At 44.0% G+C, this 15,154-nt stretch overlaps 1 protein-coding gene across 3 annotated transcripts in view; it reads left to right on the top strand.

The window, feature by feature from the left end:
* The window catches only part of ZHX2 (zinc fingers and homeoboxes 2), a 72,043-nt gene extending 61,157 nt beyond the window's left edge, over window positions 1-10,886 (top strand). For all 3 annotated transcript variants that reach the window (XM_030444063.1, XM_030444062.1, XM_030444061.1), the window contains 2 exons: window positions 1,241-3,930; window positions 9,632-10,886. In XM_030444063.1, the coding sequence (XP_030299923.1) occupies window positions 1,428-3,926 (2,499 nt within the window). In that variant the 5' untranslated portion in view covers window positions 1,241-1,427 and the 3' untranslated portion in view covers window positions 3,927-3,930; window positions 9,632-10,886. The remainder of the gene's footprint in view (window positions 1-1,240; window positions 3,931-9,631) is intronic.
* Window positions 10,887-15,154: the final 4,268 nt, after the last annotated feature.

Below are 15,154 nucleotides of genomic sequence, written 5' to 3' on the forward strand. Positions count from 1 at the left end.
ATTCTTCTACGAGAACCAATGCAAACGTACTCAGCAAATGTCAACTCCATCTTTCTCCAGTTTGTAAACCCTGATGCCTCTCTCAGCCCATCACAAGGACTCATTGTTAGCAAAAAAAAGTTTTCTGTTAGGTCTGGAAGTATTGTAAATCCAGAGCTTGTCTGACTGAGAAGAAAAGCAAATTGGAGTTAAGCATTGATTAGAAAAGGCATCTTCTCAAACAGGAGTTTGGCATCAGTTTGTTTTATATTGATGGCTCTTACAAGAATTAAATTCCCCACCTTCCACTCATCCCAATGAGTGCAGGTAGATTGTAAGACAGCTGGCATAGTTTTCATGTGGTTGTGCTGACTGACAATGACCTCAGATCATTTTAAAAATATGCATTTTTAAAGAATTCTCACATTTGGGAACTTCCAAAACCACTTCAACATGTGAATCATGCTTAAAAATTTATTTCTTATTTTTTTCAATTCGCTAGGGAGTGAAGTGCACAGATCAGGGTTTGATGGGAATATCAGTAGGGTCACTTGAAAGAATCCTGTTTAGAAGGGATCTAAGGGCTTCTGTGACTTTTGCTTGCTATTTCTGTCAATATTGACTGAAAAGTGGTGTTTTGAAGAAGCTTTTGTTCCAGAAAAGACTTGACAGGCCTCCATAGATCTGGTGCAGTTTCTTTGAACCCACATCTCCTCAAGACACAGACCTTTGAAAATGTTGAGTTGCAATAACTTTTCTTTCTGCCTTTACTTTTACAGCTAAGGCAGATCCTATATCTTTATTTAGAAATCACCCATCATTAGTAACCACAGTCATTTAGTAGACATATTTACAAGGTAAGTGACAGTGGGAAGTAATTAAGTTTAATATAAATCACACTCAATTTCAAATCTGCAGGCTTCAAAATAATAATTAATAGAAACTGCAGCTTCTATTAAAAGAGGCAGTATTTATAGAAGTGTCTTCTTTCTTTTCCAGCTAAACACATGGAGTCTAGTGGAGATTAAAATCCCCTGTCTGTTCATGTTTCAAAACCATTTTCTGCCCATGGCACATTTCATTGTGATTTACCTACTGGCTTTCATTCTTTGTGAGGAGATTTTTGATTCTAAGTTGATGACAAAGGGGAGGAAGAATTCACCATTGTCGGCCTTGTAAATGCACATATCTTGTGCTGTGACTTTCTGCTAAATCTGTCTTCTATAGATCAGTGCCTAACTATGTGTGCTTTGTTTCACAGGTGTCATGTGGCTGACAAGTCTACTGGCAGAGCTGGTGGTTACAGCTGGGGCAGAAATTCTTCGTTAAACAAAAGAGAGTAAAATAATCAAGAAAGGTTGGAGCTTTTTGCAAGATCTATTGAGTTGATTGCTCAACCTGTCAAAAAAAGTCACCATTTGGGACAGCAGCCCACTGCCAGCACTGCCATGGCTAGCAAAAGGAAGTCAACGACTCCCTGTATGGTGCGAACTTCTGAAGTCATGGAGCAGGAAGGCACTGAGAGTGCAGAGGCTTCTAAAGAGAAGGGGGCTGGTGCACTGCAGCAGGACTCAAAAAAAAATTGGCCTTCAGAAAGCTCAGTCAAAGACTGCGAAGTGGTTGAGGCAAAGCCCACAGCTGAAAATCAGTCTAAGAAGCCCCAGGGTGGTTATGAATGCAAATACTGCCCTTACTCAACACAGAACTTAAATGAATTTACAGAGCATGTTGACACTCAGCACCCAAATGTCATTCTCAACCCCTTGTATGTCTGCGCTGAATGCAATTTCACAACCAAAAAATATGATTCTTTATCTGACCACAACACAAAATATCACCCAGGAGAGACAAACTTTAAACTGAAATTAATTAAGCGCAATAATCAGACTGTTTTAGAGCAGTCCATTGAGACCACTGCTAACGATGTCACTGCCACAAGCAGTGGGCTAGAAAATGCAGAGTGTGATGATTCAGTTCATGGGGGACTTAGTGGAAGTAAAACATCAGCGATGAAACTGGGAAAGCCTAAAGGGGAAACCAAGAAGGGTCCCAAAAAGCCAGAAGAGGGAGTTACAGAAAACCATGTGGATGGCACTCTCCCTCGCATCATAACAGAAGCCACTGAAGCTATTGCTTGTATAAATGGAGACCTTCTCCATGATGTGTTAGCCCATGTTATGCCCTCTGTACAGCTGCCACCAAATATTAACCTTGTCCCCAAGGTCCCAGTACCTCTGAACAGTACCAAATACAACTCTGCACTGGACACTAATGCAACCATGATCAACTCCTTTAATAAATTTCCTTACCCAACGCAAGCAGAGTTGTCATGGCTGACAGCAGCATCAAAACATCCAGAAGAACAAATCCGAATCTGGTTTGCTACTCAACGTTTGAAGCATGGTATAAGCTGGTCTCCTGAAGAAGTGGAGGAAGCAAGAAAGAAGATGTTCAATGGCACTATCCAGGCAGTTCCCCAGACCATCACTGTCCTGCCAGCTCCTTTGACAACTGCAAAAATGCCCCAGCCCATCATCCAGACAGCTTTGCCTTGCCAGATACTGGGCCAGACAGGTCTGGTTTTAACTCCAGTGTCAAATGGTTCAACTGTTTCCTGTTCACCAATTACACTTGCTGTTGCCCCGAACCAGGGGCAAAAGAGGACAATACAGACCTTATCAAGTGCCCCTGAGGCCAAGCGTCCTCATGTAGTTCAGGTGCCTGAGATTCCTGCCAAGCTGACTGCAGTGCCACTGACACCAGCCAGCGAGCGAAAGAAGACAAAGGAGCAGATAGCAGAGCTGAAGGCCAGTTTCATGGCAAGCCAGTTTCCCAGTGATGCAGAAGTCTACCGACTGATCGAGGCAACGGGTCTTTCCAGGAGTGAGATCAAAAAGTGGTTCAGTGACCACAGGTACAGAAGTCAAAAGGGGGTTGTGCATATCACCGGCGATGCTTTAGGGAAAGATCAAGTAGCACCTTCAGCCGGTCGGCACAGCCGTTCATTTCACCCCTACACAGATTTTGCTCCTCAGAGATTCAAAGAGAAAACCCAAGAGCAGCTTAGGGCCCTTGAGGAGAGTTTCTTAAGATGCTCTTTTCCTACCCAAGGAGAACTGGACAGGCTTCGAGTGGAGACTAAGCTGAGTAGGAGGGAGATAGATTCGTGGTTCTCTGAGCGGAGAAAGATAAGAGACAGCATGGAGCAAGCTGTCTTGGATTCCATGGGATCATACAGAAAAATTAAAGAACAGGGAACTCCCAATGGTGCAATAAGCCAGACAGAACTGCTGAGTAGCTCCCAGCTCCCTGGTGCTTTATCTGGGTCCTCCACCACATTTAAGAAAACCCAAGAGCAGATTCATCTACTGAAAAGCACATTTGCAAGGACTCAGTGGCCATCGCCCCAAGAGTATGACCAGTTAGCATCTCAGACTGGGCTGACAAGAACTGAAATAGTTCGCTGGTTCAAGGAAAATCGCTCTTCACTAAGAACAGGGTCACTTAAATGGATTGACCAGTACCAGCAGCAGCACGTTGTTGATGGTCATAATGAGCAAAGCCAGAAAAAGGGATCAAAGAATGTTGAGAGTCCAAAGAACAGTAACGAGGTGTCTCGGCAGCATTGCCAGGAGCATAAAAAAATGAATGAGGAGAATGGGGGGAAGTTAGTGGTGAGAGCAAAAAGAGACTGTGAGCCACTGAAAGAGTCTTTGTTGGGGAATCAAGCAGAGGGTACGGACAGGTTGGAGTGTAACAGCCATGACGGCCACGGTAGTGAAGAGAATGAGGAGCCGGCCGAGGTCAACTGGGTGGAGGTGACAGTGGGTGAGGATGATGCTGCATCGGACTGTACAGACAGCTGGAGCCAAACAGCACCTGAAGTCCAGGCAGAGCTGGTGGACTTTGACTCTGAAAGTATATCTGGAGACAATTCCCACGTATAGACAGGTAATGCTGATGGTGCCCTGTTTCTCTGAGCCTGCATCTGTCTGGGCGTGCTTCCAGCATCCCGTAGCTCCTCTTCAGTATAAATCCCTGGACCCCACCCCTGCTGGATCCTTGTGCCTGCTGGATGCCTGAACACAAGGAACACCCATCCTGGTTGTAAATTAAAGCAACTGCATTATAGGGGAGGGGTTAGTGCTGTTTGCCTTATTTCTTGTCTCTTTATGAATCAAGTCCTGGGTAAGGGATGTTTGGGTTTGGTTTTTTTTTAATGTCAGTAAGTGATCTCCTTAAGCGTGTCCAGAGAACCACAAAAATTATCGGGACTGGAGCACTTCCCCTGTGAAGACAGGATGAGGAAGTTGGGGTTTGTTCAGTCTGGAGAGAAGGAGGCTCCAAGGTGACATTATAGTGCTTTCCAATACCTGAAGGGAGCCTACAAGAAAGCTGGGGTGGGGCTTTTTACATGGGTGTTTAGTGAAAGAACAAGGGGCAAAGGTTTAAAACTTGAAGAGGGGAGATTCAGATTAGATATTAGGAGGAAACTGTTTACTGTGTGGATGGTGAGACACAGGAACGTGTTGCCTGGGGAAGCTGTGGCTGCCCCCTCCCTGGAAGTGTTCAGGGCCAGGATGGATGAGGCCTTGAGCAACCTGATCTAGTGGGAGGTGTCCCTGCCCATGCAGGGGATTTGAACTCAATGATCTTTAAGGTCCCTTCCAACCCTTGCCATTCTATGATTAAAAATTAAACTTTCTGCCTCTAAATGACCTGTATAGCCTCTGAAGGGCTTGATGTGAAACATACCAGTTAAGCCACATAAAGAAATAGTAGGAACAATATTTGATAATATCTCACTTGCTAACAGATCATTGATCTCCTATGCAGAGAGGCTGTGCCTGGTTTTGCACCTCAGGTCCTTCCTTTGCAGCATCCTGCCCTGCTCAGAATAAAAGGTTACTGGGGGAAGGGCCCAGGACACAGCTGCTTTTTTATGTAGCAGCAAGTGAAAAAATAAGGTTGTGGGGACTGAAGTGGTAAATGCAAATGTGCTGTCTTCCTCTTGCAGGTGAGAACGGTCTCAACCTTGCTTTGTTCTCATTGCTCACTCCAGGGCTTAGGAAATGCCCCAGACAGCTCTGTGGGTGTTTTAGCAGCTCTTCACAGGATCTTGAATTTGAAAGCAAGCTGCTGGGCCTTTCTTTAAGAGAGAGTTTGTAGAATCTTTCACAATTCAAAAGGAAGATGGTTCTTTGGAAACCTGAAGCCTGTTTTTGGTTGGAATTGCACAGGTACAAATCTGGAGCAAGACCTGTGAGCATTTCTTGACTTGCATGTTGAATTGAGTTCACTGGAGCCTTTAAAATTTTGTGCTCAGTATAACCAAGTCTTGTCTCTCCCAAACTGAACTCTATTTAAGCTTCACCTTATCCCACAGAAAGCTCAGCACTCTGCGTTAGACACCGCAGTGAGAGAACATCTCTTTTAGAAAGAATTAGTAGATTCCTGGTGTCTGATAAGTATATTTCAGCATTTCTTTTTTAAGAATGAATAAAAATTTAAAAAAAACAGGACTGATAGATGTCCTTCTGCATTTGCACTGAAGGCTTCAACTGCTGCAGCTGGCAGTATTTTAGTTGAATTACTATCTCCTGCAGAGGTGCAGTTTTTCTTAGCCAGCTTTGCTGGGTACCTCAGAGCCATCCACATCCTCCTTGCTGTCTGGAGCGTTAAGATACATTGTGATACATTTCATAGTATTAACATCTCTCAAAATTAGCTAACACAATTCATACTTCAAAATGAAAACACTGCAGGGTTTCCCTTTCCAACTCAGAAAAAACTTCCAGGAGACTTTTGGACCAGCACTGCACAAGGAGGATGCAGATGGCTCTAAGCACTGTTCCATGTTGTGCTTTCAGAAGTTGGTAGTAAGGGATAAGAGCATCAAGTTGTGTTACCTGCGTGGCAGCAGCAGAGATGGATGGATGGAAGGAAGGAAGGAAGGACATAGGAATATCAGCCAGGGGCATGCTGGGGTGGCACTGTTGTGCAGCCACATAAGAAAGGATCTGATTTGCCTTGTAAAATCAAATGTGCAGTGAATAAGTGCAGTGTGGGATTATTTATTCTTTTCCAGGGTTGTTATTCCAGATCATTTCCCCCTTCCAGCTATAAACATTTGTACTGAGAAAAGGGAGCAGAGCAGAGGCTATGAGCAAGAAAGTCAGGAGAGAGGGATGGTTGCCGGAAACCACTGTTTCTTAAAAACCTCTTGTACCATGAAACCAAGCTCTGCAACAACCCTTTTCCAACAATGTAGGTTTGGTACCTGCATTTTTGTTCTTGTGAGCACTGTAAGCTGGGATGAACCTACTGCTTTTGTGCCCTGGCACAGATGCTGACCATAAAGCTCTGAGGCTGTGGAGGTGCTCAAATGTTACCAGAGAGGAATTTTCATAAGAACTTTGATCTCAGTTAAACTTTCACTGGGTTAGCCTTTTAGTGAGGAGTTTTCTGTTGACTGTAAAATACTCCTACTGAAAAGAGATGCAGTGGAGCAGGGCTTCTGTTGCAAAAGCCATGCAGTAATATCAGAGGATCATTTTGTCCTCTGCTCTTTGATCATTTCTCAGCATGCTGGCCTGACAAAAGCCTGAAATCTTTTTTACTTTCATTTTCCTTCACTTTCATTCTCCCTGTAATTCTTGGCCCAGATATGCAAGTGCCTGCTCTCCAGTGCCAGCATGGAGGCACTGTCACTGGCATTGTGGCAAAAAAGCTGGAACTTTATATCCCCCACTGATGGGATCCATGGAAGAATCACAACTACTGGCTCATTTTTCCTTCAGGATAAGCTTTCACTCTTACCTTTGTGAGGCCTCTCTTATGTAATTTTTAACTCAAACTTTGGTGTTAAATTAACGAGTTATTATCTTAAGTGACATCCAGGGTATGACTTGAAAGACTGCATAAGACCTGATAGAGAGCTTGTTTCTGCTTTTTGTCATGCTGAAGTCTGATTTTTCCTAACATCATGCTCTTTGGCACCTTACAGGAGTCAGGTTGCTGTCCTGGCTCCATGTAAGAGGTGAACTGAAAAGCAGACAAAGGACTTCTCTTGAGTCTCACACAGCCAGTCATTATGTGAAACTTTCACAGCTGAACCCTATTTCTGCACTGTTTCTGAAGGGCAGAAGCATGCTCCTTTGATACTTATAGTGGTGTTGTTTTCTCAGCTTGATGTACATGGTTTAAAGTGAATGCTCCTTGGTGATCCATCTTCATATTTCAGTTGTTGGCTGAATTTGTGTGTCACCTCTGCAAAACCTGAGCTCTTCCAGACCATCTCAGTCATTCTGTTCCCATGTGCAGCTTTAGGAGTTTCTGAAACTATTATGGAGTGTTTGTATTGCAGCCTAGACAGACCTTAAGCTTTAGAAAACTCCTTTTTTTCAAAACTGATCTGTGTTTGGCAGATTCTGCTGGATTCAGCAGGATTCGTGCCAGACTCTGAAATACCATCCCTGCACTAGGAAAAGCATCATTTGCATAGTCTGTATCTGAAACTTTTGGCAAACTGGATTTATTCCAGGAAGCGGGTTACCTGCCCTAAACAATGAGGCTGGGAGACCTGTCCCTGTAGGGTACCAGGGCCTGCAAGATTGGTGCTCCAAAGCCCTCACTGAAAATGTTCCAGTTGCTTTGTAATAAAGCTTCTTGTAACCAGGCCCAACTGCTCTATCAAGAGCATTCTTTAGCTCCTTTTCCATCAGTAGAGATATTCCTGCCTTGCAACAGCATGGGTCAAAATTAGGTCTGTTGATCCTCATTTGCACAAGCCTGACAAACAGAAACTGATCCTAAACTAAATAACAGCACATTGCAGCTCAGACATGAGAGCAGGACCGGAGTGTGCCAGAGTAGTTGGCAGCTACTGCTGCCTTTCTTCACAGCATTGTCTCCCCGTGGGGTTTTCCCAAGATCAGTATTTCCTCAGCCCAGACCTTCTGTTCTCAGAAGCATACTTTTTTTTCCCCCCGTCACCACCTTCTCCACTGTAAACTTTCTTTGTTAAGCGTTGCCTCATGACCTCCATTTTAAGCCTGAACCCTGCAAGATACAGGCACCAATGGCTCACAGTGGGGCAAGGTGGGTGGACATCCCGGCTCTTGATGGTTGTGACCACTGTGACCACTGTGCAGATGTGCCAAAGGAAAACCATGTCTGGGAATTGCACACCTGAAAGGAAAAAGCCACCCCTTGCTTTTGCTGTAGATACCGTATTTGGGATCAGGGGTGTTCTGCTTCCTCTTGGAGTCTTCTGCACCTTTTGCAATCACTGCAGGAGATGAGATCGCTCTCTGCTGGTGGCCCAGTGCATCCCTTGCGTCCAAAACCAGTAAAAATGAACAATGCTGGGCTTTCCCTCCCTTTGTGTCCAACTTTTTTTTTAGGGTTTCATCCATAAAACTAGCTATAGTGCCCATTACTGGTATTGGGTTCCAAGATGCCTTCCTGAAGTCAGTGTGGGATTGACCAGTGGCTTTTGCAAAATTCTGGTCACCCTGAAGCCTTTTGAGGAGTGAGGCCAAAGTACAGAGGACTCACCTTTTCCCCTAAAACCAGTGAGGTATGTCAGAGGCCCAAGCTGTAGCACGATGAAGGACTTCAGAGGAGGAAGCAAAACCCAACACAGCAATTAAAAATTTCCAGTGAATCAGGAGGAACAGGTGGGCTGTTTGAAGAAAGGTTGCAAGGACAGGGAGGACTTTTGCTTGACTCATGTTCTCAGTTGCCTTGCTTTCTGCATTGCAGACGCCAGACAGACCTCACCACTTTTGTGGGAAATAACAAACCTGGTAGCAACATTCCTAGAAGGTGTGAAATGATGGGTTAGCTCCGGTTTCAGGAAGTACTGCTGCAGGCTGGGTGAGGAGGATGCTGCAGGAAAGCTGCCTTGAGCTGCTGTGTGCAGTTCCAGCCTGAGTGGGTGCTTGCACTTCTGTATGTGTGCACCTCAGTGGGAAAAAATACACTGAACATAATCCCTGCCATAAAGCTCTTGCTCTTGCTGGGAATTGAGAATACGTGTAGGCGGGTAAGTATTTGAAGGTCAGGGTTTGGGGCCTATTTTTTACCTCTGGTCCTTGGTGCAGCTTTGATGTAGGTGCAGCTGTAGCAGAGCCAGGGGTCTGCTCTGCAGAGGACAGGCATGTGCAATTTTTTCCACTGTCTTGCATTTTGTACAATTATTTTCTAAAATAATGTGTCAAAGAAGTGTTTAATGAGAGGATTTACCAGGGAAGAAACACCTGAAGTCTTCTTGCCTTTAGTAAAATCCATCCTGTGGCTGCAAAGTAGCAGCCCTTAGCCCATGTGCACATTCTCTCTGAGCCAGTGTGACAATATGCCCCAGATGAACAGTACTGAGAGGTGGGCAGAGTCAAGGTTAGGCTCTGTGTTCCTGTTAGAAAGCTGTAGGAGGTTATTGTCTGGGTGTCAACAGACAACAAAATAATCTAGCACCCTACTGCATCATCAGGCTGGGATAGGGACAGGTTAATACAAAATACAGCAGGGATGGATGTAAACAGGATGCCATGTTAGCTGGCATCTCAAGTAGTTGCTCATAGTGCCTTCAAAAATAATATGCTTTTTACTTTATAATTTTGAAAATTTAAAAATTTTATAACTTTTGCAGGGTTACTCCTCAGCTGCATTGTCCTGACATTGAAGGGGAGATGCTGTCTGAAAATAGAAGAAAACTCTATTTTCCTGCCTGGGGTGAGAGAGCGTGTTGCGGCTCCAAGTCTCAAACCACGCTTGTGGAGGCACAGCAAGAAGTACTCTGATGGAGCATCATCATGGGATTGCTTTTAGTGCCAAAGTATACTACTGCATTAGAAAGAGAAGAAAGAAGAGAAAAGGGTCCTTGTACATAGGTTTCTCCTTTAGCTTCTCTCCCACTGGCTTTTCTGCTCAGCCTCTGCCTCTGCTGGCACAGATTTGTACAATGTGGAAATTTTGTTAACTTTTTAATAGTTGCAGGTTATTCTTGCATACAATTCCATTGCAGAATGTGGGGGAGGGAAGTGTCTTGTGAGGTAGGGAGAGGAGATTTTTTTTTTCTGAAGTGTTTTAAGATTTGCAACCTTTTGGAGTCTCGGTGTGGATCAACATCTGAGCTTAGATCCCCACCCCAGTTTACATTACAGCCCACTTAAATGCATTATGGAACTGGGGAGGGTCTGTCTGGAGTGGTTGGGGTTTGGATTTTTTCTTGTTGTTTTGATTTTTTTGTTTTGTTTTATGGCCACCTGCTGCTGGTTGAAGTATTGAAATCTGTTTTTCGGTGCTCCTACAAGGCAAGTCTTCTCCAGCTCCTGTATTTCACATTTCACAAGGCAGACCCAGCTCTGAGTCTCTGAAGATTTGGCTAGAACGCCTTTTTTGTTTTCTTTTGTTTTCTAGCACTTTCTGTTTAAACATGCAGTACAACCCCCAAGGGGTTGGGGTGAGGAATTTAAGATGCTTCATAATCTGAACTTGTTTATGTTTCTTGGGCTGGTACAGCGATGGAGACCGTGACCAACAGTCTGCCCCCAGCTCTAGATGTTGTAGTGCACAACAGAAGTTTCCAGTTAACCCTTGCCACTAAATTTTTAGTTCAGTCCTAGGCTCCTGAGTGCCCTTTTTTCAAGTACTGCTAATTTGGATTAGGGGGGGTGTCTGTCTGTGCACATGTGAGGAGAAGGGACAGCAGGAGCGTGGGTGCATGTGTGTGAGTGGGTGTGAGAGCCCCTCTGGTGTGTTCCTCTGATGAGCTGGGTTCAGGAAACTTACCCACCTTTCAGTATGCTGCACAAATATGATGCTAGGGAGTTTGAATAAATCCAACTTTTCTAACTTGTTGCTCATTTGTTGTAACCCAATAAAACAAAGGCTAAACCTTTTTTTGGAAACCTTTTTTTCCTCTTTTTCTTTTTGCTTCATTTTTTTCCGTTTAAAACACGAACTCAGCCTCCAGTGACAATTCTTGGGGCACAAGAGTTGGGCACCTCTAGAGCCACAGTTGGGGTTTTAACTGGTTTTGTAGTAATCAGCTTGGCAAACACTAACCAGATTAAAATGAACTTGGTGAACTACTGCCATTTATTTTCCCTGTTGTTAAACAGGTCGGATATGTGGTATCTCACATATGGGGTCAGATAGTGCTTAGGAATAGGGACTTGGGGACATCTTTATTTTGGTTGCATTCACAACCTGAATGAATGAAAGAATGAATGAATGAAACTGTCCCTGTGACTCACCATATGGAATTATTTTTATTAATCATCATCACAACATTTAAGAGTTGAAGGAGGTTTGTAGTGGGTGGCAGTGAGTTCTCAGAAACTTTCCCTACAATGAGGTCACCTAGTTTGTTGCCTAAGAGGAACTATTGAATGAGTTTCCACATCACAGGCCAGCAGCAAGAGGCAGGGAAGCCTCCCCAGCTCCTCTGAGGGCAAAGGCAGCTGGGCTGCATGAATGCACAGATCCCATCACTCTTGGTGCTGTGCATTGTACTCATGCATGCATGGAGGTGAATGTCTGTGCAGTCACATCCATATCCTGCACACAGGCTGTCAAACCCATAGATACCAACCTCAGGTGGCCAAAAAGAAAATGCCTCCCAGTATTCTCTTTTAAAACTCCAAAGCTGTAACTGAAACTAATTTCCACATCTGTCTGCTTTACCTACATGAAAGGATGCTAATATTTTAATTGCCCTTGTGTAGTTTTTAACAGCCACTTGGTGGCTCAATAGTCCCGTTTGTGTTTCTGCCGTCTGATGTTCGGGTCGGGTCTGTGAGGCTGGAGAGCTGACCTACTTTGCTTAACTAGCAGCACTCCCAGAGAGCTCAGCAGGAGGGTTAGGAAGAACAAGTCCCACCTGGGTATTTTCTGTATTTGTACAGCCCTAAACACGGTGGGATTAGGGCGCAGAACGGGGGATCTTTTTAAGATCTCTGCAATTCAACTAGAACAATAGCAGCAGCCCTGGAGTCTGTCATCGCACAGATAATAAAGCTGAAGCTCTCCCACAGCAAACAAACAGGCTTGCAAGGGACTGGCAGGACCTTTGCTGGGCTTGGCAGACAGGCAATGCCATGTAGGTTTGTGCAGACAGGTTGCAGTGAGATACCAAACCCTCAGACATCAGGTGGCTGCAGGGAAAGTCAGGGGCCCCTTTTTTCTTTTTTTTCTTTTTTTTTTTTTCCTTCTTCTTTTTTATTATTCTTTTTCTTTTCTTTTTTCTTTTCCTTTCTTACTTTTTTTTTTAGCTTAAGCAACCCAGGTCCCCACAAAGATTGCTTTAGTGTAGCTGTCGGAATGGGTTCACAAACTGGGCATTGCAAGCAAGCTTTGTTTTTAATTAATACAGACACAGTGACTGTTTCTAGGAGAGTCCAAGCAGCGAGGCACAATCAGGACATTGTCTGGATGCAGCAACCATTAGGGACGGCCCAGACCATGGGGTTTCGTTGCACATGGGTGAAAAATAGGCTGCTGATACCAAGTTTCCTGCACAGCCTTGCCTCCTGCTGCACCAGCTCTTGGCACAAGGCAACCCTCCTCAGTGAGGGGGGGCTCAGGACAGGATTTCTTGCGCAGGGCCCCAGAACCAACAGTCTTTGATGTTCAGATTTTGACTGACATCATTCACAGTGTGTTTTAACCTAAGTCTCTTGAAATGTTCCAATCAGAAGAAATTCAGTTAACAACAACAAACACCCCCCCCCCCCAAAAAAAAACCACACACAAAAAAAACCTAAAAAAACCAAACAGACAAACAAAACACCTCAGATTTTTTGCAGTTGTACAACATCTGGCTTGTAGAAAAGTCCATCACTTAGAAGCTAAGAACAACTTGAATGAGGTGCTCTCTTTCTTATCTTCTTGTATGCTGACAGAAGGATGGGTTTTCATTGTATATGCAAATTATTTCTCCTTCCTGGTCCATAAGGTGCTGGGGGGCTGCTCAGTAATTGTGGTGCCGTTATCTCCTTGCTGCTGTCAGATATCTGGGGACACCAAGCATGCAGTAACACAGGTACAAGTTAGGAGAGGTCAGACAGAAGCCTTATTAAGCAGGATCATGGTGAGAGACCACTCAGCCCAGAATAACAGCATCACAGAATGGCTTGAAAAGAACCTTCAAAGATCATCTCATCCAACGCCGTCGCCATGAGCATCTTTCATTACACCAGGTACTCAAAGTCACATCCACCCTGGCCTTGAAACGTTCTGGGGCAGAAACTTCAGTGTACATGAACCCCCTCTGCAGCCCCAATGATTCATTTATCCCAAACGCTTGCTTTCTTTTTTCATAAGAAAAAATATGCTCTTCACTTTCCAACCACATTGCTAGAGTGGCACCATTTCTAAACTCAAATCTGCAATGCTGCCCTTTGGGAATTTCATTTAATGCATCACTTTGACACTAAGCTAGTGAGTGAGTGGTGCAGGGAGTCTGTGTCTTCAGGGTGAAGGACAGCAGTGGGAGGGATCACTCTCAGAAGAAGGGATGTCCCTGCAATGTGGACCATCACAGGCTGGGGAGGAAGTGCTGGGTTATGCAAAAGTCTTTGTGATCTGAGAACCATGATAATATAACTTAAAATCTAAAGAAAAACACAGATAAAATGGCAACTGAGCTAATAATATTTATGCATTATATTCACCATTAGCAGAAATCGAATCTTCAGAACTTTGCCTATGATCTTCTTGTAGCCCTCAGGTATTTTTAGGTAGCAAAAAGACACATGGAATCACAGAAAATAAAATAAAAATCCCAAAAATCTTACTGAAACCTTACTAGTTTAGAGAAGGAAGAAAAAGAATAAAGGCACATGAGGTAATATTGTAGTAAATCCACTTGGCATTCTGATAGCAAGGAAATAGCACACCAGTGATGAAAAGGAACCTTTTTAACCATTTTCTGAAGAAAAAGAGAGGCCTGAAACCATGTAGATCAGCAAAAGTGAAGGCTTCTGTAGTCATTTGACCAGTAACTAATGGAACGCAGTTAAGACTCTTGGGAATAATTCTGAAAAATATTGATTGTACAGCAGGAAAAGTGAATGTATCAAAAGCAAGAAAATGTGAGATATGGTGCAAAGGAATGAAAAAGTAGCACAAAAAACAAGGCAAGGTTTCTTGGGTGCTACGCAGCTGAACCATATCCCAACCAGATTATTGCAAGCTCTAGTGAGGATGGAGGTAAGAGCTGAGTGACCAGGTAATTGTCAGACCAAATCACACAGCACACATCTAGGATGCAGCAAGCAAAAGCAAGGTTTTTCCATTGTTTTCTTATTTTATTCAGACCTGATGCTCCAAAACAGGAATTCTAATTGTATTACAGTTCTTATAATTTAAGTGTACCACATAGCCAGCAAATTGGCTTGGGCACAGTAAATGGAACATCTATGAAGCATCTTCATTACACAAACTCATACTATTTGTGGGGGTTTTTTTAAACTTTCTTAAAAATCCAGATCATCCCAGTATAATAAATATGTCATATAAAATATAGCATGCAGCAATCTTACTCTAAAAAATAATTGGGTTTGCAACACATCTGTGAGATATTTAAAGGAATAATACCATTAACCTGAGTTTATGGACAGAGAAACCAAGAGACATACGTAATTAATTGCAATTCTGCAGAACAAATGTGCTAAAGGCAAGAGCTGGAGTTCAGCTTGGCCTTGTCTTGACTTCCAGCAAAGAAGCACCATTTTATATTTGTATCAAATCAGTGCCATTGTCGGTGTTTCTTATTCTTCCACCCAAAGCTTTTCCCTTTCCAAGAGACAAAGACAGAAGGACAGAAATGACAGGGATGGGACTGGAGCTCTTCAGGGACCCACATACTGCATGAGCCCTCTAGGACATCTCTCTTCCCTGGCACAGCCCTCCAGGGAAAGTTCCCTCCACCTTTCACCTCTCCCTAAACATCCTCCCTGAGTCCCCTGTCCAGTGGCTCTTGTTCTGGGGAGCCCACAGAAAGTGCCAGCTGCTCCCCCCACCCAGCTGGCATTTCTGGCCCCTGCTGCAGCTGCTCTTTTATTCCCACAGAGGGGGAATTTCTCCTCCCTCTAAAGCAGGAGATCATGGCATGCCCTGGGGTGCTTTATAACACAATACCATGCACATGTGATCAAACCCCTCCCAG

Source organism: Calypte anna, chromosome 2 (assembly GCF_003957555.1).
Source record: "Calypte anna isolate BGI_N300 chromosome 2, bCalAnn1_v1.p, whole genome shotgun sequence".
Taxonomy (NCBI): Eukaryota; Metazoa; Chordata; class Aves; order Apodiformes; family Trochilidae; genus Calypte; species Calypte anna.